This window comes from Pelophylax lessonae, assembly GCF_965119305.1.
Source record: "Pelophylax lessonae genome assembly, chromosome: 4".
NCBI classification, from domain to species: Eukaryota; Metazoa; Chordata; class Amphibia; order Anura; family Ranidae; genus Pelophylax; species Pelophylax lessonae.
The window spans coordinates 264,466,688-264,491,488 of record NC_138771.1 but is presented as its reverse complement, the minus strand read 5'-3'; the positions used below and the strand labels follow the sequence as shown (position 1 = coordinate 264,491,488).

At 40.9% G+C, this 24,801-nt stretch overlaps 1 protein-coding gene across 2 annotated transcripts in view; it reads left to right on the top strand.

The window, feature by feature from the left end:
• Nucleotides 1-24,801, top strand: part of CPM (carboxypeptidase M) — a 224,544-nt gene that overhangs the window by 125,285 nt on the left and 74,458 nt on the right. The window contains exons 6-9 of one of the 2 annotated variants that reach the window (XR_014225138.1): nt 5,023-5,163; nt 9,906-10,058; nt 16,990-17,138; nt 17,968-18,285. Coding sequence is in view for 1 of the 2 variants with exons in the window: in XM_082253363.1 (XP_082109489.1) it covers nt 5,023-5,163; nt 9,906-10,058; nt 16,990-17,138; nt 17,968-18,201 (677 nt within the window). In the remaining variant the exon portion in view is untranslated. Of the gene's footprint in view, nt 1-5,022; nt 5,164-9,905; nt 10,059-16,989; nt 17,139-17,967; nt 18,378-24,801 lie in introns of those variants that run through there. The other variant, XM_082253363.1, reaches the window with a different exon arrangement.

Here is a 24,801-nt window from a genome sequence, read left to right as displayed (position 1 = left end):
TTTCCCAGATGTAGTAGAAACCATAAATGAATATTCCATATAATCAGACCACAATTGTCTGCGAATCACACGGCTGAAAGTCATTCCACTGCAGATGAAGTGAGAATAAGCCATGCAAAACGGAAAACGTAAAATCGCAAATAATGCGCTTAATCTGATATTAATAAAAATGTTATAAAAACAAAAATCATCTCTTTAGAGAAAAATCTACATATGGTTTATACGGCTGGGATTGTACTTTTGTTACCCTTTAAATATGAAATGTAAAACATTTAAGGAAGTACATAAACAATATTGAATAATAATCACATAATTAGCAAGGCATATTTACCATATTTAAAATGGCCGCTAGCTTAGAATGGTAGTTACCAGGTTCCTTAAGATGGCTGCATTTCCAAGATGGTGGCCAATTAGGTAGGAGTTTCGTTTGGCGTCCCTCAAAGGTTCAGATACATGGTGGAGCGAAATGGAGTCTGTGTAGATGAGTCTATTCATAGCTGTAGTAGTGTGTATGTTGTATGTGTGATGTATATTGGGCAAATGTCATGTCTCCTGTGTCTCTCTCATCTGGGCTTTTATATGGTATAGAACAAAGGACTATTAAAATTACCATAAGTTAAACCCAGAGGGAGTAACATGATCCCTATTGGTTGGAACATCTTATTCATTAACTGGTGATGTCATAGGGTGACACCACTTGGTCAACCAGTATATTAAAATTAAATAACGATTTCTCCATTTAAGACTATTATAAAACAACATAAAATGTAACCATGCTCTCATCTATTACATGTCCATTAAATATCCATCATGTATCTAAATAAGGAATTAATCTTGATAACACCATTCTAATATTTAATATATCTTATTTAAAATATATTGGATTTTACTTTTTAACCTAAGACTTCAATTAGAAGCAGTCAGCAAAAATGGCACTCTTGCATTGCTCTTTAGGTTCAGTTTGTAGCAATATAGCAGCATTATTTATCTTCAAATAAACTTCGAACCTTATATTGACCAATAGCTTACAATCCAGACCTTCTGGAGTCTAGCAAGGTCAAACAAAATTTTATGATGCTTTCTACATCTTACAATTTACAAATGTTTACTGAAGCCTGTCTTGACATCCAGAGATGAGTCATCAAAATCAGTAAAGTTAGAAGTTAGCAAAATATGAAACAATTATAATATATAACGGTCTTCTACATATCTATGTATGCTAGTTATATATATATTTCAGTGTTAATATTCCTTTACATATAAGATTATAATATATATCTTTAAATCTTATTTTAAATGGGTTTAAGCATAGAAAATACTGACTAAGGTTTTTAGTTCCACATACAGATAAGATACCTTGGAATAGTGTCTTAGACCTTATCTTAAAGAAAGTCAACAGACTATTTATTTATTACCTTAGGTCAACACAGCATGTCTGGGGTAAAACCTGTTTAAGAATTTCCTGAACAGGCACTTTTCTGTTAAAGGATAATTAAACTTTTAGTAACCTGACAAAAATGGATGTCACTGCTTCATTTCTATGTAAAATAGAATATCTATATATGACTATGCCAAAATTCAATTTTTCTTTTATTTAATGTACCCAATAACCCTGACAAACCTGTCCGGTTAAATGGCTGTATGGTCTTGGCCACTATGCTGCAGCTCAGTTTCGGGGTCTTGGCAATCTTCTTAAAGCCTACGCCATCTTTATGTAGAGCAACAATTCTTATTTTCAGATCCTGAGAGAGTTCTTTGCCATGAGGTTCCAGTGACCAATATGAGAGAGTGAGAGCGCCACCAAATTTCACACACCTGCTCCCCATCCTCTTCACACCTGAGACCTTGTAACACTAACGAGTCACATGACACTGGGGAGGGAAAACGGCTAATTGGGCCCTTTACTGTATGTGTGTGTGTGTGTGTGTGTGTGTGTGTGTGTGTGTATATATATATATATATATATATATATATATATATATATATATATATATATGATACGTACATAATAAGTATATACAGTGGGTACGGAAAGTATTTAGACCCCCTTAAATTTTTCACTCTTTGTTATATTGCAGCCATTTGCTAAAATCATTTAGGTTCATTCTTCTTCCTCATGAATGTACACATAGCACCCCATACTGACAGAAAAACACAGAATTGTTGACATTGTTGCAGATTTATTAAAAAAGAAAAACTGAAATATCACATGGTCCTAAGTATTCAGACCCTTTGCTTTGACACTCATATATTTAACTCAGGTGCTTTCCATTTCTTCTGATCATCCTTGAGATGGTTCTACACCTTCATTTGAGTCCAGCTGTGTTTGATTATACTGATTGGACTTGATTAGGAAAGCCACACACCTGTCTATATAAGACCTTCCAGATCACAATGCATGTCAGAGCAAATGAGAATCATGAGGTCAAAGGAACTGCCTGAAGAGCTCAGAGACAGAATTGTGGCAAGGCACAGATCTGGCCAAGGTTACAAAAAGATTTCTGCTGCACTTAAGGTTCCTAAGAGCACAGTGGCCTCCATAATCCTCAAATGGAAGACGTTTGGGATGACCAGAACCCTTCCTAGAGCTGGCCGTCCGGCCAAACTGAGCTATCGGGGGAGAAGAGCCTTGGTGAGAGAGGTAAAGAAGAACCCAAAGATCACTGTGGCTGAGCTCCAGAGATGCAGTCAGGAGATGGGAGAAAGTTGTAGAAAGTCAACCATCACTGCAGCCCTCCACCAGTCGGGGCTTTATGGCAGAGTGGCCCGACGGAAGCCTCTCCTCAGTGTAAGACACATGAAAGCCCACATGGAGTTTGCTAAAAAAAAACCTGAAGGACTCCAAGATGGTGAGAAATAAGATTCTCTGGTCTGATGAGACCAAAATAGAACTTTTTGGCCTTAATTCTAAGCGGTATGTGTGGAGAAAACCAGGCACTGCTCATCACCTGTCCAATACAGTCCCAACAGTGAAGCATGGTGGTGGCAGCATCATGCTGTGGGGGTGTTTTTCAGCTGCAGGGACAGGACGACTGGTTGCAATCGAGGGAAAGATGAATGCGGCCAAGTACAGGGATATCCTGGACAAAAACCTTCTCCAGAGTGCTCTGGACCTCAGACTGGCCGAAGGTTTACCTTCCAACAAGACAATGACCCTAAGCACACAGCTAAAATAACGAAGGAGTGGCTTCACAACAACTCCGTGACTGTTCTTGAATGGCCCAGCCAGAGCCCTGACTTAAACCCAATTGAGCATCTCTGGAGAGACCTAAAAATGGCTGTCCACCAACGTTTACCATCCAACCTGACAGAACCGGAGAGGATCTGCAAAGAGGAATGGCAGAGGATCCCCAAATCCAGGTGTGAAAGACTTGTTGCATCTTTCCCAAAAAGACTCCTGGCTGTATTAGATCAAAAGGGGGCTTCTACTAAATACTGAGCAAAGGGTCTGAATACTTAGGACCATGTGATATTTCAGTTTTTCTTTTTTAATAAATCTGCAACAATGTCAACAATTCTGTGTTTTTCTGTCAGTATGGGGTGCTATGTGTACATTCATGAGGAAGAAGAATGAACCTAAATGATTTTAGCAAATGGCTGCAATATAACAAAGAGTGAAAAATTTAAGGGGGTCTGAATACTTTCCGTACCCACTGTGTGTATATATATATATATATATATATATATATATATATATATATGTATATAGTACAGCTGGTCAGGGTGATATTTTTAAATGGGGGGTGTAGAACCAGCGCTATGAATAAGAACAGCCAGGCAGTGAAAATATAAAAGGTTGCAGCCACCAACCGACCTCTAAGAAGCTTAGGGGCAGGAATGTAATGTGGGGGTGAAGGGTTGGAAATCGGCGCTACCTACCACATGTGCAACGATGTGAGTAAAAGAGGAAAAAGTGCTTAGTGCATACAAAATAGTGCAAAATGTGACAATTATAATTAATCTTGTAAATGAATAGATAATAAATCCAATAAATAAATAAATAAAAAATAGAAAAAAGTTATTAAATATATGGTGTTTGAAGTGAAGTAAAAAAAACTAGGTATGTATACAAAGTTAGTGGTTACAATTGCCACTATAAAATGCTGAATGAGGTAGTTGTGAATTAGTCATAAATACTATAAAAATGCCATTTGTATATCCTTTTGTTAAATGCTCATGTAATATGTCGGTCTGGACACTGGGGGTCACACTTACCCTGGGACACACAGAAGTGTATAAGCCAGATAACAGGAACTAAGTAATTCTCAAACCTGCCTGTTGGTGGTCCCACAGGACCAGAAAGATCCCATCTGGGTGTAAAGGGAAAAATAAAAGATCCTTAGTGTGACAAGTAGAGAGCAAGTATACAAGGCAATAGTATCGACTCACGCTTGAAATTGATGCAGCAGATCTTCTCAGATACTGGCAGTCTGCGCCGGGGAAAAACTACAGCGTTCCAAGCATCGGCGAGCTGCGGACCGGAAGTGACGTGGGTTTCCGCCCGACGTACGTTTCGTCATAGGACGTCTACGGGGAGCGGTGCCCGTCAGTCGACCTCACTGTCCTAATATAGCCATAGTCATCCCAACGGCCTATAGGTTGCCTCAATGCACATCTGCCAATAGTTGCTCAGTATTGGAAACAGATGGGACGTGCAGGCTTATTATGGGATGCATATTAAAGGCTATTGTTATCATCATGTTAGATCGTGCTGCCATCTGGTGGATCCAATTTATATTACAAGGATATTTAAAATTAACTTTATTAAGAACAAATATGTGTAATAAAATGTGTATATAGAATTAATAAAAAGACAAAGATATAGTTAAAAAAGGCGTGATATTTTTAGTTATTATTGGTACTTGTATAGTACCAACTATTTAGACAGCAAACAGGTAACCTACTAGAAATTCTCTGTGTGGGAGGAAACCAGCATACCCATAGGAAACCCACACAAGCATTGTGATATGCATATTTCATTGATTGCTAAATATGTTTGACTGTATTATTCTAATCTCACAGCACCTCCAGATAATGATTTTTTGGAGTATCTCGCTCAAACATATGCCCAAAATGACGCCACGATATCCACAAACAACATGTGTTATTCATCGGATTTTTCAGGTGGTATCACCAATGGCTACTCATGGTATCCTGTGAGAGGTAGGTTCTTTAAAAGCCTTTCTGTTATTTGTTTATTCCTGAGCATTACATTAGCCACTTTATTTATTTTGGCTACCCCAGCCCAAAAAAAAAAAAAAAAAACATTTTTTTTTTGTTTAAAAACGTTTATTGCAAAAATACGTCATACAAAGGTTGTTCACATATATAAAGTGCACATGTACATATTACAAACTTCCATACATCAATGCAATAACAATAGAAAAGTATATATCTCAAAAACTAGATTTGTTGTGAAGAAAAAGATAATCTATATATACCTATTTTTATTTTTTTTGTCAGTTTTATAAACAATAACAATAAGAAACAAAAAGACAACTCTCAAAAGATGAATATCTCAAAGTATCTCAAATATTTATAGAAAGTAGAATAAGTTAATGTCATCTGCTCCCACGATTAGATGGGAGATACAACACCAGGTTGAGTAGGTCTAAAGGGTTTAGAGGGTAATTGACATATTGACCCAAATAAATGACGCATGTAATTATTGTATCATCTTTTGGGATATGTATTTAAGTGACTAAGGAACATTTATATAAATACCATGGGGTCCATTTTTTGTCAAAAGCCTTTTTTGAGATAGAATCTCTTCTATTCTGTTGAGTACCATTGGATAAGGGATTTCCTGATTTTTCCATTGAAAGGCCACCGTCCACATTACTGCGATGCAAATAGTGTGTATCAATCTAGTTAGAGAAGAGGATATATCTGGGATGTCATGAAACAATAGTTCCATACAGAAAATAAAGTGTTTTAGATTTTCAGGTCCAGCATAACTAATTACAAATTATTTTTTTTCAGGACAGATAGAAGTTAATTTGCTAGATAATATGGATATATATATATATATATATATATATATATATATATATATATATATATATATATATATATATATATATATATATATAGTCTCTTGCTTTTTATTGGGAATAAATTTAAAAAAATAAAAAAAATAAAAATAATTTTGCTGTAATTTTTGTCAATGCAATGTTTATTGAATGTGCACACCCCCATATAATTACCCCAAAATATAATCAACATCTGTGAATTAAGTGTGATTTTTAAATAACGTATCAAAAGTTAACATGTATTTTTCTTTAGGAACAATTCATTCCCATTTTGCTGCATTGTGACACACTGAGGGGAAAAACATGGTTTGTGTAATTTGTTAGAATAACATTAAGATAAGATTGAGTCAGGATGATGAGGGCACAAATTGGCACATTAGTAACTTTTTATTTGTATGATGTTGTGTTCACTTATGTGAGCATTTCCTGCATATCTGCACAGAGAATTCAAACGTCATCCAGATTATCTGCTATCAATATGAACCCCAGCAAAGCCTCAAAGAAGTCACTTTTTCTCAACTGCATTTTAAAACAGCACTGGGACAAATAGCTCTGTCTCTGTGCTATTATAAAATGGTGCCTAGGACTCAAGTGTTTAAAAATGTTTTCTTTTTTTAGTCCTTTAGCTTTAGTTTAATTTTTGTATATTTTTTTCCTATTTATTTGCTTGCTGAAACAGTGTCCAGGCTATATATACCAAGGTTTTTACATATTCCAAACAGACAAAAGCACTTTAGGACATTCTTTCCTTTTAGCACTAAAGCTATAGGCAATATGGAGAAATTCATCTTCAAAGTTCACAACAGAAGTCTTAGCTCTTTTCCTGCTACTTTCTATCAAAATATTGTTAAACACCAGGTGCCCAAAAGGCAACTTTAAAGTCATTGCCATGATCTTTGAGGAAGAATTACTCCACAGTAAAGAGGTTTTGTTGTTTTTTTTTTTTTTTGTTTCCAAGCTCGTTTACTGATTTTTAAGAATGAATAAATGTAAAAGAGAAGAATGGCCTTAGCTGTATTTATCTTTAGGGTCACAGGAGCACATTTACTGTTGTTTTTCTGTGACCCAGAGTCAGCTGATGACAAGCTAATGCCTGCTTTTAGCTGATGGGAGCAATGCTGCCCCAGGCTTGGGAAGAATCCTGACAATATTGTCAGGAACCACCCAGCTGCCCGATTCACAGGTGGTTCTACCTTTCAGCGTGCATCTGAGAGACAGCCGCACCCATCCCCTTCCCTGCCTGGTGCTTCATTGCATGCTCGAGTAGCAGAGCAGAGAGCAGTACTGGCAGTCACGAGCCATTCATAGCAGATTGAGAGCTGAGCAATTAACAGTCATTTGATCACTCATTTCTCAGTCCTGGAGCCGGCATGGGACAGCTGCACTGTCACACTGATGCTGCAGCTACGGTTGCCACCTCATCCCTTTAAACCAGGACACTTGTTAATTATACAGGTTCTGAGGCAAATATAATGCACATAAGGCACTAAGTGAGTTTAATTACCACCCTAATCAGCCACAGAACCTGTGTAATTAATGTGTGTCCTGGTTTAAAAGGATGAGGTGGCAACCCTAGGCCTGCAGCATGTAGGTGGGTATTCGTCTTTTTCATTAAGCATATTTTCCTCCAAGTATTGCTGCTTCTAGAAGAAGGCCTCATTCACTAGTATGCTGCAGTAACATGTATGTATGTTGGTGCTTTGCAATTGAATGAATGGCACCCTAATGGACCTGCATTTCAGCATGTTGTAATGTAATGTGCTGACCAAACTTTCTGCAGGTCTGTTTGTTGGTCTGATGTGGTGCATTGGCAGACCATTCATGAAAGGGATGCTTTAATGCAACGCGCTCCGATGTGCAACATAATTCTTGTTAATGTTAAGAGCACTGCAGCAGCTGTAACTGCTTTTGCATGCCACCATTCGTTTGCACCTGAACTGCTGACCATGCAAGTCAATAGCAATGCAAAAGTAGGCCAGGTTCAGCTCAGAAGGAGTTTAAAATCAACTTAAACACAAGCTGCATCTACCTGTGTGCACAAGCTTCAAAGAGAATCCTTAACATTAGGACTATGCAAAGTCTTTGAACTCTGAAGAACTCACTCAACTGCATTCCCGCCATTGTCAGATTTCTGGTCCAGAGGCAAAGAAATGAGTCACATTTAAGGCCCATACACACAATAAGAAAATCGGAAGTAAAATTTTGTCCGACGAACAACCTGACGATTTTCGGATCGTTGGTATGGTGCTTTCAACAGCCGATTACGAATTTTCGGACGTCAAAAACTGGATGTGCAGGCTATAAAATTTTTATGAACACAACGTCCAATTTTCGTTTCATTAGTACAGTTTTTGTCCGAAAAAAAATCGTAAGAGTAAAGCCCCGTACACACGTACCGATCGGCCATCTTTTGTCCAGGGCTGTCCTGTCCGCTGAAAAGTGCAAAAGACTGCACACGAATTTTGTCGGCCAACAACAGCCGACTGCAGAAGTGATGTCATGTGATGGTTAACTTTCTGTGTCTTTTTTCTTCTCTGAGCATGCCCAGTCTTGCAAATCTGCTGATTGTCGGCCGAAATCTGTACTGACTGACACACAATCGGCCGTTCTGTTGTCGGCCTACAAAAATTTTAATGCCTGCATGACAGATTCTGTTCGGCCAAAAATGCGCTGTCGGCTGTCGGAAGAATCATACTAACAAGCCTAAAATCGGCTGATCGGTCGGCGGCCGAATATTTGCGGCCGACAATCGGTACGTGTGTACGGGGCTTAAAGCGGAGTTCCGGGCACAAAATCAATCTTTTTTTTTTGTGCCCGTCCGCTTGTTCCCATTCACCTGAAAAGGAATTGGATAGTTAGGTGTTTTTTTTTTTTTACTCACCTTGTAATTGGAGATCGAATATACTCACCTATTCTTCACTTCCTCCCTCTGCGCCGCGGCTCCGCCGTCACTTCGTGGCTTGCACTGATTCCTGGGAGCTGAACGTCATCACTCCCAGGAATCAATGCGACGACACCGGCCCCTCTCGTCACTTCCGGGGCGACGCCACATACCCTGCTAAACAGCTTCTGGGCATGCCCAGAAGCTGTGGAGGAATGCGGCGCCGCACCGGAAGTGACGAGAGGGGCCGGTGCAGGCGCATTCTGGGAGAAGAGGACGCGGAAGAAGACGCAGAAGAGGATCGCGCCGGCTTCAGCTGCCCACAAGAGAGATGGCGACGCTGTGGAAGAAGTTTTATAAGTGAGTATTTCTTCTGGCAGGTAAGTGCGAACCGGGACAGATCAGAGGCTAGCCATTGTGGAATGTACTAGCCCTGACTGTCCCGGGGGTATGTTCACTGAAAATTTTTTTCTGTGCCCGGAACTCCGCTTTAAGACTACACATGCTTGGAAACGAAAGAACACATACAAAACAATTCAACACATGACATCACTTCTGAAGTTGAATTCTGTGGTACGAGAATTTTCATATGAAAGTAACCTCTTCACTTTCCACATGAGACTAGCATTCAACAAAAACACGGACGAAAATTCATCTGATAATTTGATCATGTGTACGAGACCTTACACTCCAGACCTCTTTTATAAATATATATATATATATATATATATATATATATATACTGTAGATGACCTTACCTCTTTAAATCCCGCTGATGAATAACAACAAGGTTAATGATAGATCTGTGACTTGTTTAGTATGAGAAAGATGAGAAACTTCAAAGATGTCCTTCCAGTATTTATAGTGACAGTTTTTTCGTAAAAGCTGTGTTTTTCCCTTTTAACCCAAAATGTCCTTTTGCATCATTTATATACAATATATATTTATAATACAAGTTGTACATATCTGAACTATGTCCTTTATGAATACAGGTGGCATGCAAGATTACAACTACATCTATAGCCAATGTTTTGAAATTACTCTTGAGGTCTCATGCTGTAAATATCCAAATGATTCCACACTGGAGAAGTATTGGAAAGATAACAAAGTATCGTTGATTGAGTACATGAAGAAAGTGCACATGGGTATGTATGTATATATTGATGATTGTACTTCCAGCTAATTGTAATGTACCATAGATCAGCTGGAGGTTGTATGCAGGACTATTTGACCATTCCAATTAATCTTGCAAAGAAAAATCTTGAATTCCTCCAGCAGAATTTTGATCTCCTATTTGTAAGTCCAAAGGGGCCAAAGGGTTATGAGGCAAGATAAGCAACTTTCTTGTAAAAGTAAGCAACTTTTCAGAAGTTCATAAACTGTAGCTAATACAAATTTAGTAAAGATATACTCTATGATCAACAGCTCCATGTTATTAGGGGATTATAAGGATAAGGTATATAAGAATTCTTAGCCAGAATATGAAGTTTTGTCATTGGAGGAGGCGGATCCTGTCATTCATCTGCACCTACTCCATTCACAGAATGCTTTGAATTCTGGGAAAGAATAGGACAACTTCTACGAATGGAGGAGGCAGGTGAGCTGTGTAACTTTTTCACACTTGCAGTGGCTGATGTTAACCCTCCACAGTGCTAGAAGATCAGTGCTGTGGGGTGGACCCGGCAGCGGTGGGAAGAAGATTTCTACACTATGAAGGAGCCTGCCAGAGATGGGACATTATGTCCCTAGTACTGCATATCAAAAAATTGAAGCAGCTTTAAAGCAGAGCTCCAGCCCCCCCCCCCCCACCAAAAATTAAAAGTCAAATACGGTAGCTGCTGTCTTTTAATATTAGGACACTTACCTGTCCAGGGATCCCGTGATGTCGGCACCCCAGATGTTTTTTAATCGGCTCTTGGGTGTTGCTGCTGCCGCCGCCATTCCTTGTAAGGGAAACCAGCAATGAAGTCTTTGTGCTTTTTGAATAGCCCAGTGGCGGGGGAAGGAGGAGGAGGGCAGAACTTCTGGAAGTGGGGATGGGTACCTTTAAAAAAACAAGTACTCACTCCCCCCCCCCCCCCAAAAGGTGCCAATTGTGGCAGCCTGGGGGGGGGGGGAGAGAAGCAAACTAGCAGAGCTTCCCCTTTTGGGTGGAGCTCCAATTTCAGTACAGGAACATTCCTGATGATCTGCCAGAAATCCAGTGAGCTTGTAACTTCCTGTGCACTCTTCCTGTGCTGCACTAAAATTCCAAGCAGTGTTTTTAGCCATGCCAAGTTTAGGTAACTGCAGAACACCCCCACCCCCATTTTTTATGGAACGGGTGTTCTGTAGTCCTAACACAATTCCTTTTCTACGGTGACAACACTGCTGCTCTTTAGATACTGATATAGTGGGGTAGCATTGTCACCCTAGGACAAGGAGTGTGTTACTGACAGAATCACCAGGTAAAGATAAAGGGTAAAAAAAAGCCTGAAAACAAATGTAGACACCACATCTAAGAACTAGTATTCTGCAATATAATCATTTTTGTTCTTGGGTTTGGATACACTTTAGGTGGGTGCTACTTTTGTCTTCGTGTTAATTACCAACACCTGTCATTTCATGTCTATTTTTACAACTGTCAAACATCCTTATGGGCAGTATACATACCAACCAGGATTTGGCAGCAAGTACAACTTTGTGGCCTGTTAACTTAATGAAACCTATCATGTGAACAAAAAAAAATAGAGGCTGTCATTTCCGCCCTCTGCTTCTGAAAATGCTAGTTACCTGGCTGCCATAACAGACAGGCAACTAACATTTTCAGAACGACTTCTTTAATGGTAATCCCCATATTAGCTTCATGCCAGGTTTACAGAATGCAGACTGGGAGGGAAAATAAATTACACTGACCTGTGTGAGAGATCATCTTGTTACTACTCTGTGGTTTCCATGTAATACGGATTGAGCCATAGAGGTCATTAGGGAAATGCGTGACAACATGGAGCTAAATGAGCAAGACACGGTAGTCAATGCATTTTTGAGACAAGCATTTTAAAGATACTGATCTGTGCACTGGGGCACATGGGATTGTAGGCTGTATTATAAACAATATATGTTATTTATAAATAGAGAGACCAGACAAACTTAATGTGGTGTTGAAATGGCCGCGGCACCTTGGTAAATAAATAAATGAATATATATTTTATTGACATAAATACAATAAATAAATAAATAAAAATATAAATATAAAACTCATTAAACTTTATAAAAAAACTCAAAACTTAAAAAATTGCGCTCAGTCATAAAACTTGAGCGCTCATCAAAGATATACAACAAGTCCCCCCTTGATACAAGGGTAACAAAACCACATAAAGGTGCCTACGACAGGGAGGGAGGGGGGGAGGGGGGGCTCGCCGCGCTGCTCAGGACACACGGAGGTAAGACGAGCCGCGCAGCCTTTTTTATAGCCCTAGCCTTGTGACGCTTGGCACGCATCACACGTTACTCCCGCCTGAACTACACGTGACTTTCCCGCCTAAAATTTCAAATTCCTGCCCAATCGCTGACTGACTTCCAGCTTAAACTACTGACTAGCTTCCTGCCTAATTATAAAAATACCTATAACTAAGCGCCTTCTACAGTAAAAGGCGGCAAACTTAAATAAATAATTTTTTGTTCTTCACAGCCACAAGCCCATGTTGTGGGCATCATTATAACGTGCCCACAATACATGGGATTGTAGGCTGTATTCTAAACGATATATGTTATTTATAAAGAGACCAAACAAACTTAATGTGGTGTTGAAATGGCCGCGGCACCTTTATTGGTAAATAAATAAATAAATGAATAAATGAATATATATTTTATTGAATTGACATAAATACAATAAATAAATAAATATATATATATAAAACTCATTAAACTTTATAAAAAACTCCAAACTTAAATTGCGCTCATCAAAGATATACAACAAGTCCCCACAAGCCAATTGCATAGCAAATGGCCTACCCAGAAGCCGAGGCCATTTTAATCATTGTTTGTAAGTCAAGATTGAAGATATCCAGACCTATATCAGATAGGTGTACACCATCCGAACTATACAAAACTGGATAGCCTCCCTCCAGTTCTATATGACGGAAAGTAAAACCGCCAACTGAAGGCATGAATTTCTCCATTGACCTATTAAGTCGCCTCCTAATCCTCTCCAATGACTTACCACCCCCCGAAGAAGATATCCATGCCAAACGATAAATCATTTCAGAAAAGATTAAACGAACATTAGGCAAAGCTAGACTAAGCTGTTGTAGATCGTACTTAAACCTCAAAAGTAGATCTAATGTTTTAAAAACACCAACATCGTTACCACCCAGATGAATAATTACTATTGAGGGATACGGCCAAACCTGTAACAAACAAGAAATGTGAAGAAAAAGGTTAGTCCAACGGAGCCCCCTTACTCCTTTCCAAAGAACTTGAAAATCTTCTGGGGGTAATGATAAATTAGCTGAATAAACTCGACGGGCGGCTCTCTTATGCACCCAATAAATAAATGAATGTCCTATAATCCACTCATATTTGACACCTAAAATTAGAGAGACAAATTAGGATGTATATAAAGTTGAAATCTCTGAGATTCCCATCTACCTAACTTCTTAATAATAGCTTCATCAAGGCCCAGCTTTGCAGCCTCAGTTGCAGCTCCGATTCGAAAAGAATGTGATGAAAATTTTAGATCAGAAAGACCAATACTAACTAAGCAACGTTTGAGAACAGCTGAAAACTGGAATTTAGTAACCGGAGAACCGTTGCTATGCATTTGCATCCACTGCGCTTCTGTTGCCTAAAGTCAGCCGCCCTCTCTTGCTCAGTAAGAGCAGCATCCCGCCACCGACTGCACGGTCAATACTGCTCTTCCTTGCCACACACATGCAATTAACATCTTCCATACTGGCTCTGGGACTAGCTCCACGGTATGCGTGCACCAGCCATAAAGAATAAATGTCCCGCTATCGGCTGCACGGTCAACATTCTTCCACATAGCTTGCACCACCACCCGGCCCCTGGCACCTCTCTTCCCGTGCCCCTGGCCTCCATTTTCACTGTCCATGCTGGGACTTCCGGCGTTTACTTCTCTGTCCTTCCCTGGACCCTTGACACCCTTTGCACTGTCCACACTAGGACTCCTTGCTATCAGGCAGTTACTGCATTCACGCATCCTGACATACTTGTCTCCTGCTTTCCACTTTCTGATAGCAGAATACATCTCATAATCCATATTAAGAGTCTTGGTCACTTGGCAGTCTTTTCTGGAGCATTTGCGTTGCCACAAACATCCCTCTCTGTGGGCCTCTAATCTCAGTCCACTCTCCCTGCCTCCCGCAGTCAGTCTCACACCCGGCCTGATGCTGATGTAGCAGTTCCGGACACAAAAATAGATTTTTTGGACTTTTTCTTGTGCCGTTGCAAAGGGCAACCAGCCCAGTAGCTAATGGCAAAATCCCGGACGAGCCCCCAAATGTAGCAAGGTTTCCAGGCCTGTGGCCTGATGTGGGTCTGCCATTAGTAGCGGAATCCTCTCCAGCCCATGTGAGCTGAGTCCCCAGGTGTGACAATTGAAACAGTGACAACTCCGGCATCTTTGTTTGTGGTTTTTATTATGAAATAAGGGGATGGGAGAAGGGAATGAGTGGGATACTCCTTTAGGCTTGAACTAATTACAGTTGGGATCCTGGAAAATGCCCATTGGCTCTTCCTTGATGCTAGCCAGTGCCAGCCAACTCTCACTGACTCTGAGAACACTCTGTAAAAAGGAGGAAGTGTTGAATCCCCGACCTATAGTCCATTGGATCAAAGACTGAGAACTGTAGAACTCATGACACTGCTTCACTGTGTAAGTCTCTGAATACTTTCCCCCGCCTGGCACAGCTTGAGGTAGTATTATGAAGAACTCCAAATAGTTAACACTGTAACTGGCACATGCAATACAATTCAGGGCCTAGACTGCAGGTGCCCCCTTTGCTCCTTTAACTCTTCAGGGTCCACTGACTATGTACCCCCTTTACACTTCAGGGTCCTCAACCTAGGCACCCCCTTTTACAGCTAGCTGACCTTGGATCCACAAACCTCTTCCGGAGTGGTCCCCTCTGACTGTAGGCAGACCCCCAGGGGCAATCCGCAGTACTCACGACCTGTGTAGGCTTTCCTGGGACTGGACCCCCCTCTCTCTCTCCGCAGGCTCTCGGCACACCGGATCCCCTTCAGCTCAACTCAGCACTCTCTGGATTCTCAGGTGACACGCTGAGACATCCACCTTCCTCAGACAGGAGGAGAGACAGCCGCACTCTCCTTTCTGGGACTCTGCTCCCGCCAAAGACACCTTGCCACGCACTTCCCCCCAAACTTATACCCACTCCCAGAATCCCTTGCAGCGTAATCTGCCTTCTGGGGTAGTTAAAAGCTGGGATGTGTCCCCTGATTGGGCTTCCCACACTGCGCTATGAGAAGCCTCTCACAGGAGCGAGTGGGGATACTTCTCCCCTCAGCAGACACAACTGGAAGCCATGACACCCTGATTAGATAAATCACAGCCCCTGCCTGAACTACACGTGTCTTTCCCGCCTAAAATTTCAAATTCCCGCCCAATCGCTGACTGACTTCCCGCTTATACTACTGACTAGCTTCCCACCTAATTTTAAAAATACCTTTAACTAAGTGCCTTCTACAGTAAAAGGCGGCGAACCTAAATAAATATTTTTTTGTTCTTCACAGCCACAAGCCCATGTTGTGGGCATCATTATAACGTGCCCACAATACAGATCATTCGCATGAACACACTACACTCCTCTTCACCAGTCACACACATTAACAGATACGCAACCTAAAGGCTACATTGATGCAGCGATGCAGCAGTTTAGCTGCGAATAGTTAGCTGTGTTCAGAAACAGCTAAATGCAGCCACTGGACGAAGCAACTCTGCTATTCGCTGCCATTATCTGAAGTTTTCTAGTTAGCCTGTGGATAAAACTTTTCAGAAGCACCGGCCGTGGATGCACACTGTCTGCATTCAGGCTTTGTGTTTGCATGTAACAGCTCACATGAGCAGCTACATACGAACAGCTGGAGCACCAGCCATTAACTTGTACAAATCTGACGCTGATCGCTGCTGCTAGATGCACCCTGTGCGCAAGCAGCGTTTTAAAGCGCCAACAAGAATCTACTGCCCTTCCCGCACACAAACTGCCAGTGAACATAGACAAAGTTGTTCAGTTGACTAGTAAACATAGATATAGAGGAAGGCTGCCTATATTCAAACCCTAGCAACACTCCCCAACAGTCCCCATTATAGTCGAAACAAAAAGAACTTAGCCCACGGGACTTTTATGAGTGGTGCATGAGAGAAATTAAACAGCATATAATAAAAAAGTACAAAATGTATTACAACATATTAAAACAGACTAACAGAATATATGTAACATTGATACAGCTCATAGTCAGGTCATCAATATCCACATATTAGACATGTAAGCACAAACGTAGCGATCAAGATTATTTAAAATGAAACAATGCACAATTCATGAAAATGTAAAGTTTTCAAGTTCTCTACGCGTTTCATGGGGCAACGCCCACTTCTTCAGGAGACAATCCAGATATGATTTTTTATATGCGTAAATCTGCAGGAAAAACCATGTCATAAATAACCATACATTGAAATTAAAAATTGGTGCATTTCAATAAAGAAAACCGCTCCAGTTGAGAGTTGAAGTTCCAAATTCTATATGAAACAATAATGAACTATATACCCACATTAATGTTGGCAAAATCATAGATGAAAAATAATGTAGATAAAATAATCTAAATGTGTAGGCAGCAGGATCCCAATGTTATGGAGCGAAATCCATAGGGATGATTCCCGTGGCCTAAGTTTCTTTTGGTTGTTCAGTTGACTAGTGTCTTTTATTTATATAAGTCCAAAGGCAGTGGTAAAATCATGGCCTTCAAGGACTCCATAAACAAAATAAGGATAGATCATGTTCGGTTGAAGGGAAGCACCATTGTCCTGTATAATATTTTGTATGTCCATTGATTTCACAGGAGTAAAGGGACAGGTGTTTGACATAAATGGAAAACCTGTTCAAAACGCTATTGTGGAGGTCAAGGGAAAGCAACATCTATGTCCATATAGAACGAACAAGTATGGCGAATATTACCTCTTGCTTCTTCCCGGAACATACACATTTAACGTAAGTATTAAGAATATAGACCTGAGAAGCTAGTAAATGATTAATATACTGTATATCAGTAGATGGACAACTTATGAAAAGCATCAGTGGTTAACATTTTTCCAGTGAACAAATCAAGTATCAAATACAGGAAATGTCATGTCACAATCCGTGTAACTGTCCCCAATTTCTGAGGACTGAGGGGCCCTAGTGCATGCCCCATGGCAAATTTGTCACATGGTCCAATTTCAGGAGGCCCTGGCAGAGAAGAGGGGATAATTTCACAACTTTTCCTAGATTCCCATGCCCCCCATTATCCCTTTATCTGTCCTTCCTTTTCTCCCCCTCCCTTTTTCATTATTTCCCCCTTTCCCTTTGGCCCATGAAAAAGACCTCTCAGACTCAAGACCCCCACCATGATGCCCAACTGCCTAACATACATGCCACCTGGAATACTCTAGCAATGGACTCCCTCCAGGGGTAGTTCACATCTGCGAAGAAAACCCCAGCAATCAGCAGGCTTGAGCACCATCACAACCCCCCCCGGTTTTACAACTTTGTGTATTTTTTGATACCCAAGCTGTTCATTTCACTGTGTGGTTTTGCATAAACTTTTGTAAACTGTAACACTAATACTGCACTTGAAAATACTTAACATTTATTGTATGAAATATTTCCATTGAAAGGGATAACAGAACCAGAGTTTGTCCACCACTTCTGCTTTATTCTGTTGCTTCTGGTATTTGGTCTGTTTTGCAATCTATATTGTTACTATACTAACTCTGTACATACAGCTAGTAAAACTAAAATGATCTTCTTATTAACACGTTTAATGTTCCTATGTTTTTAGGTCTCGGTGCAGAATGAAACAATACTAACCGACATAAAGGTGCCAGAGACTGTAAATTTCTCAGCAATGGTTTATGACTTTAAGTACAAAGTCAATACAGGCAGCCCATCTTTGGTCACAACAACTTGCAGTCCTAACGGAGACAGCAGTAGCAGTAGCAGCAGCATACTGAAAGCATGTTTGCTGACAATTCTACTAAGAACTGCACTGACATTGTTCGTTAATGCACTATAGCACCTTCCCTGAAAGATTCAAGCCTGTGCAAAAGAGCAAGTTTTGGGACTTTCCAGAAAGCAAGAAGCCAAAAAATTTACCAAAGTTTACATAATAACAAGACACCATTGAATTGCCTTTTTAACTGTTTTTATTCCATGAATCACACCAGCAATATACAGATTTCATATTTTTAAGATTGTTGTTGCATTTATTGAAGATGTTAAGTTTTTTAATGGTTATGTGAAATTGTATGTGCCATTTTTCAGACTTGCAATGCTTTATCATTTGACTTTTAGCTGGACATGGTTGTTTATTACAATATCTATGAGAAATATTTGCTTTAACCATTTTGAGCCAGGACAAAAGATCTGGAAGTATAGGTCAGCCTTTTTTAACCAGGGTGCCTTCTGGGATTTTCAGTTTTTTTTTTGGCAAAATGCCTAAAAATTGCACAAATTGGCCAAACATTGTCAGCAAGCCTTGAGCAGATCAAGCTTCCTTTTTGGTTACAAAAAGCCACCGGATTTTATTGTGCATGATTAAACCTTGGTATGCTAGTCAGCCATTGGCATTCTCACAATCAATGATGTCATCAGTTGATAAGCAGGACGTTGGGTGCCTGCATTGTATGCTTGTTTGCCCCTCAGCACTGGGGTCACGTAAGCAGAGAGCGGGACAGGAAATGAGGGAGAATACAAATACTAGAATACTAATCAGTACCTATTTGAAAAGGTGGAGGAATCACCTCTAATGTTGGGTGGCCCATGTGTGTAGAAGCCATGCTGCAATATGGAAAACTATTAGTTTAGTTTTTACATTTTAGAATAGAGTACCTTGTGCTTGTGTATAATCTAAACGGGTGCCTTGACTAAAAAAAAAAAGAAAAAGTTCAGAAACATTGGCATAAATTACTGTTTTCCAGCTACCCATACAGGGTGATCACCAGGATTCCATGGTCTTTCAGGGTTTTATACCAAGGATCATTCCATAAGCTCTAAAGACTTTTTTTTTTTTTTTTTTACAAAAAGTAAAGACTTTTTCTTTTCAGGAAATTGTACATTTCCATAATTGTTATTGCCAGATTTTACTTAGACAGTGCTTCCAGGTCCATGTAAGTTGTGTGCTTCTTCATTTACTTTGCCACAGAAAAACAGATACACAAACTGGTCATTTGTGCAATAGAAATTCCACAGATTACTTTATTGGCTACTTTCGTCTGATGTGAAGATCACTTTGTAAAAAAAAAAAAAAAATTAGGAATTTCGTTCTCATCCTAAAACTCTTTTTCTGCATTAATTGTAGGACAACAGATATATAAAATCCCTGACCATTGAGTTAAAGCGCCATCTTCAGGACTAGAGAACTAGGCAAAAAAACAAAGCTCGGACCCCCCCCCCCCCCCAAATCTGCTAGGGGCAGCTCAGTTTGTCACAAATCAGTACATACAGGTAGATAACAGCTGATCACAGACACAACAACCAGAGGGAATGGTACTTTGACCATCAATGATGAACACAAAAGATTTTAACCACTTAAGCCCCAGAAGATTTTACCCCCTTCCAGACCAGGGCCTATTTTGCGATTTGGCACTGCGTGACTTTAATGGATAATTGCGCGGTCGTGCGACGCTTTACCTAAACGAATTTGACGTCCTTTTTTTTCCCACAGAGCTTTCTTTTGGTGGTATTTGATCACCTGTGCGATTTTTTGATCATGCGCTATAAACAAAAAAGCGTCAATTTTGCAAAAATAACAATATTTTTCACATTTTTTTATATGAAATTCCCCCCAAAAAATGTAAAAATCAAAATTTTTTAACATTTTAGGCCAATTTGTTTTATGCTACATATGTTTGGTAAAAAAAAAAAAAATCGCAAAATGCGTATTTTGATTGGTTTGCGCAAAAGTTATTGCGTTTACTAACTAAGGGAAAGATTTTTTTCATTTTTGTTGGTTTTTTTTAACGAGTAATGGCGGCGATCTGCGATTTTTTTTTGCGGGACTGCGACATTGCAGCGGACAGATCGGACCCTTGACTGACATTTTTGACACTTTTGGGGTTACCAGTGACATTACTACAGTAATCAGTGCTATAAATATGCACTGTTACTGTAAAAATGACACTGGCAGGGAAGGAGTTAACTTTATTTGAGAAGGAGGGGTTAAGTGTGTCCCTAGGGGCGTGCTTCTAACTGTGATTGGATGTGGCTTGTGGTGTAAGAACAGAGATCAACGGTCCTACATAGCAGAACCGTATGATCTCAATTCTTACACAGGGGAGAATGACAGGCGGCTGTGTTTACACAATCACGAGTGCCGGCGGACATCTGGTCCGCCGGGCACACGCGCGCGGGGGGGGTCCGTGAACGAGCGGGAGCGCGCCTCCAGCGGCGCGCACTTGCCCCCTAGAGCCTCACAGGCTAACGACGTAGTACTACGTCGCTTTGCCTGTGAGGGGCTGACTGCCGCAGTAAATATACTGACGGCAGTCGGCAAGTAGTTAAGGCGAGTACAAAAATCCTATTTCCTCTACCTTTCATTGAAGGACACAGAGGGGATCTTGAATCTCTGACCATTGGGACACTCCAAAGCAATGTATAGCATGCGTGGGAAAAACAAAACAACTCCCCTGTGGCAGGAAAAATAAACTCCATGAAGACTCACAAGTTTAACTGTTGGTTTTGGCTCCTGCAATGCTGGGAGTGAGCATCAAACTATTTTCTCATCTCAGCAATGAGGCAGGACATGGTGGGTGCTAACTAGCAGTTTTTTAGCTAGGCTTCTGAGGGGACCCAAGTGGCCTACAGGTAAAACAATAAAATTAGTGATCATTTTACAAAGCCTCACAGATATTTTTATATCTACTGGGGCCCCTTAACTACACAGGCTATTTTATTTAATATATCAGGGTCCCCTCCCTCAGGGTGCCCTCATAATAAATAGAAGAGGAAAATATAGTAAATATACTTACCTTTCCTCTGGTTTCAGTACTGCATAGTGTGATGTCATGACCCCTTAGGGCAGGAGTGTATTCTTGTGAGATATAGGGTATTCAGCACTCCCTGAGATATTGCCAGAAAAATCACCTTGGAAAGAAGCTGGGGTACGGTAAGTATATAGTTTCCCCCATTAATGCTACTATTTATTTTGAAGGAAGAACCCCTGATATATTATTATTGAACATCTGTTTTAAGTGTCTTGTGATCTTCCAAGTCTCATCCTGTTTAGATTTTTTCCTCCACTGTTAACTTTTGATGCCTAAATTGGTTGTAAACCCTCACATTCCCTTAACACCCACTGAAGTGACTTGCCTCAGGTGATACACAGAGAAGAAACAAATCCTCCTACACAAGTTCTACCTGTTCATCTTCAGCCCTCTCTCCTAAAGCCACCCAAAGGACACAATTTACACAGCATTTCTGAGCTTCCAGAGACTGATGGTGGGGATCTGACATCATACAATGCACAGCATTGAGGAAGGAGCTGAATGTAATATGAGACCTACGTGGAGGGTATATACACACACCCCTCTTTACAGCCCAAGTGAGGCAAACAATCGCCTGCTGAGTGCTAGAAAGGGGGGTGGGGGGGGGGGCAAGGCCATCCCCTGGCATTCCAGTAAACACTATAGAAGGATATGCCTTGTACATTTTTATTTCAAAGGTTTACAACCACTTTAACTAAACAATTGTGCTCATATAGCGCATAATATTTATATATATATATATATATATATACACACAAGGGGGAGAATTATTATTTGATCTCCTGCAGACTTTGTAAGTTTGTCCACTTATAAAGAAAGAAATGAAGGGTCTATAATTTTTATCATAGATGGATTTTAAATGATAGAGAACGAATATCAACCACAAAACCAGAAAAAAACACACAAAACAAATAGTATAAATTGAGTATTTTGTAAAAAAGTATTTGATCCCCAAGCAAAACATGACTTAGTACTTGGTGGAGACACCCTTGTTGGCAAGCACAGAGGTAAGACATTTCTTGTAGTTAGTAACCAGGATTGCACATATCTCAGGAGGGGTTTTGGTTTACTCTTTTTTACAGATCTACTCTAAATCCTTAAGGTTTCATGGCTGTCGCTTGGCAACCTGAAGTTTTAGCTCCCTTCATAAATGTTCTAAAAGCAGGGATTCCCAAACTATGGCCCTGCCGCTGTTGCAGAAATACACATCCCATGAGGCATTGTAAAACTCTGACATTCACATACATGACTAAGCATGATGGGAATTGTAGTTCCTGAACAACTGCAGGGCCGTAGTTTGGGAATCCCTGTTCTAAAGGATTATGGTCTAGAGACTGACTAGGCCACTCCATGACCTTAATGCGCTTCTTCTTGAGTCACACCTTTGTTGTCTTGGTGGTATGTTTTGGGTCATTGTCATGCTGAAAGACCCATCCATGACCCATCTTCAGTGTTCTGGCTAAGGTAAGAAGGTTCTCATCCAAGATTTTACAATACATGGCCCATCCATTGGCCCCTTAAAGAGGTTGTAAACTCGCATTTTTTTTTTCACCCTGCAAGAGAAAGACATAATGAGCTAGTATGCATCGCATACTAGCTCATTATGCAATACTTCCCTAAGAACGAGCCCCCGCTGTGCCGCTCACTCACCTCTATGACGGGCGACATTTCCAGTCGCCCGTCTTCCGGGATCGCGGCATCCGGCCATCTGATTGACCAGAGCCGCGGTGACGTCACTCCCGCGCACGTGCGCGAGAGCCGACATTCACGGCACGGGACTCTGAAGGAACGGCACGAGCGGCCTTTCCTTCAGAGCGCATGCGCCAGTGACGTCACTGGCTGCATGTAAGGAAATATCTCCTAAACGGTACATGTTTAGGAGATATTTACAGTACCTATAGGTAAGCCTTATCATAGGTCTTCCAAAAGCATAGGTCTTCCACAGACCAGACCTCTCTGGTCTGTGTATCAGCCTTAGGGACCATGCTCTCACACCTGTGTGATTTGGTAATCTTCTTTCAGCATGGCTGCACCCCAGCCTCTAACAGGAAACGCTATTACCCGCGCACTGCAAGCCAGGCTTGCCCAAACAAAACAACTGTGTGAAGGTTTCCCTGAGTGTTTCTTGCTGTGTGCGCTACGTCTGATCTCCGTGTACTGACTTTGGCTTGTTCACCTGACCATCCCTGTCTGCTTGTTGCCCCAACCTTCGGCTCGTCCTTCTGACCATCCCTGTCTGCTTGTTGCCCCGACCCTGAGAGGTGTACAGTTTTCCTTCACCGTAAATCTTCCATTTAAGAAGGGCCCACAAGCTCTCAATAGCGGTTAGGTAGGGTGAGGAAGGGGGCCATGTGATTATTCTTTCACCTCTAAGGCCTTTACTGGCTAGCCACACAGTGGAGTACCTCAATGCGTGCGATGGAGCATTGTCCTGATGAATATCATGGCCATCTTGAAAGATGCAGACTTGTTTCTGTACGACTGCTTAACCACTGCTCAATGACCAGGCCATATTTTTCGATTCGGCACTGCGTGACTTTAACGGAAAATTGCGCTGTCGTGCGACGCTGTACCCAAAAGAAATTGACGTCCTTTTTTCCCCACAAACAGAGCTTTCTTTTGGTGGTATTTGATCACCTGCGCAATAAACCAAAAAATAGCGACAATTTTGAAAAAAAATAACAATATTTTTCACAATTTTTTATATTAAATTCTCGAAAAAAAATTAAAAAATCTAAATTTTTTAAAATTTTAGGCCAATTTGTTTTCTGCTACATATTTTTGGTAAAAAAAAATCTTAATAAGCGTATTTTGATTGGTTTGCACAAAAGTTATTGAGTTTACTAACTACGGTAAAGATTTATGTCATTTTTATTGTTTTTTTTTTAACTAGTAATAGCGGCGATCTGCGATTTTTTTGAGGGACTGCGACATTGTGGCGGACAGATCGGACCCCTGACTGACATTTTTGACACTTTTGGGGGTACCAGTGACATTACTACAGTAATCAGTGCTATAAATATGCACTGTTACTGTAAAAATGACACTGGCAGGGAAGGGGTTAACTTTACTGGTGATCAAGGGGTTAAGTGTGTCCCTAGGGGCGTGATTCTGTCAGGGGGTGTGGCTTGTGAGATCATCACAGAGACATGCGATCCTATATAGCAGGTTCGCATAGCCTCTGTGATAATCTAAGGGAGAATGACAGACGGCTGTGTCTTTCTCCCTCTGCTGCCGGAGATTGTGAGTGACCGGCGCCCATCAGAGCCACCGGTCGCACACGTTGGCTCCCCAGGAAATGAGCGGGGGCAGGAGCGCGCCAGCGGCGGCGCGCGCTCGCCCCACACAGGCGACTGAGCGAGCGATGTAGGGCTACGTCGCTTTGCCCAGCAGCGGCAGAGTGCTGCAGTAAATGTACAGTGGGCGGGGCTGAAGTGGTTAAGCTCTTTGAGGCTAAATATTTACCCTTCCCTGATTTACTGTGCTTTGTTCCACATTGCCTCTCTGAGCAGCCACCTTGGTAGAACAGCAGGGCTTTGCTTCTTTATGTCACAGCTGCCCCTCAGATGATTGTGATCCAGAGTGAAAAACAGAAGCAGGGAGATTCACTGTAGGTTCTCTGGTAAAGCTTC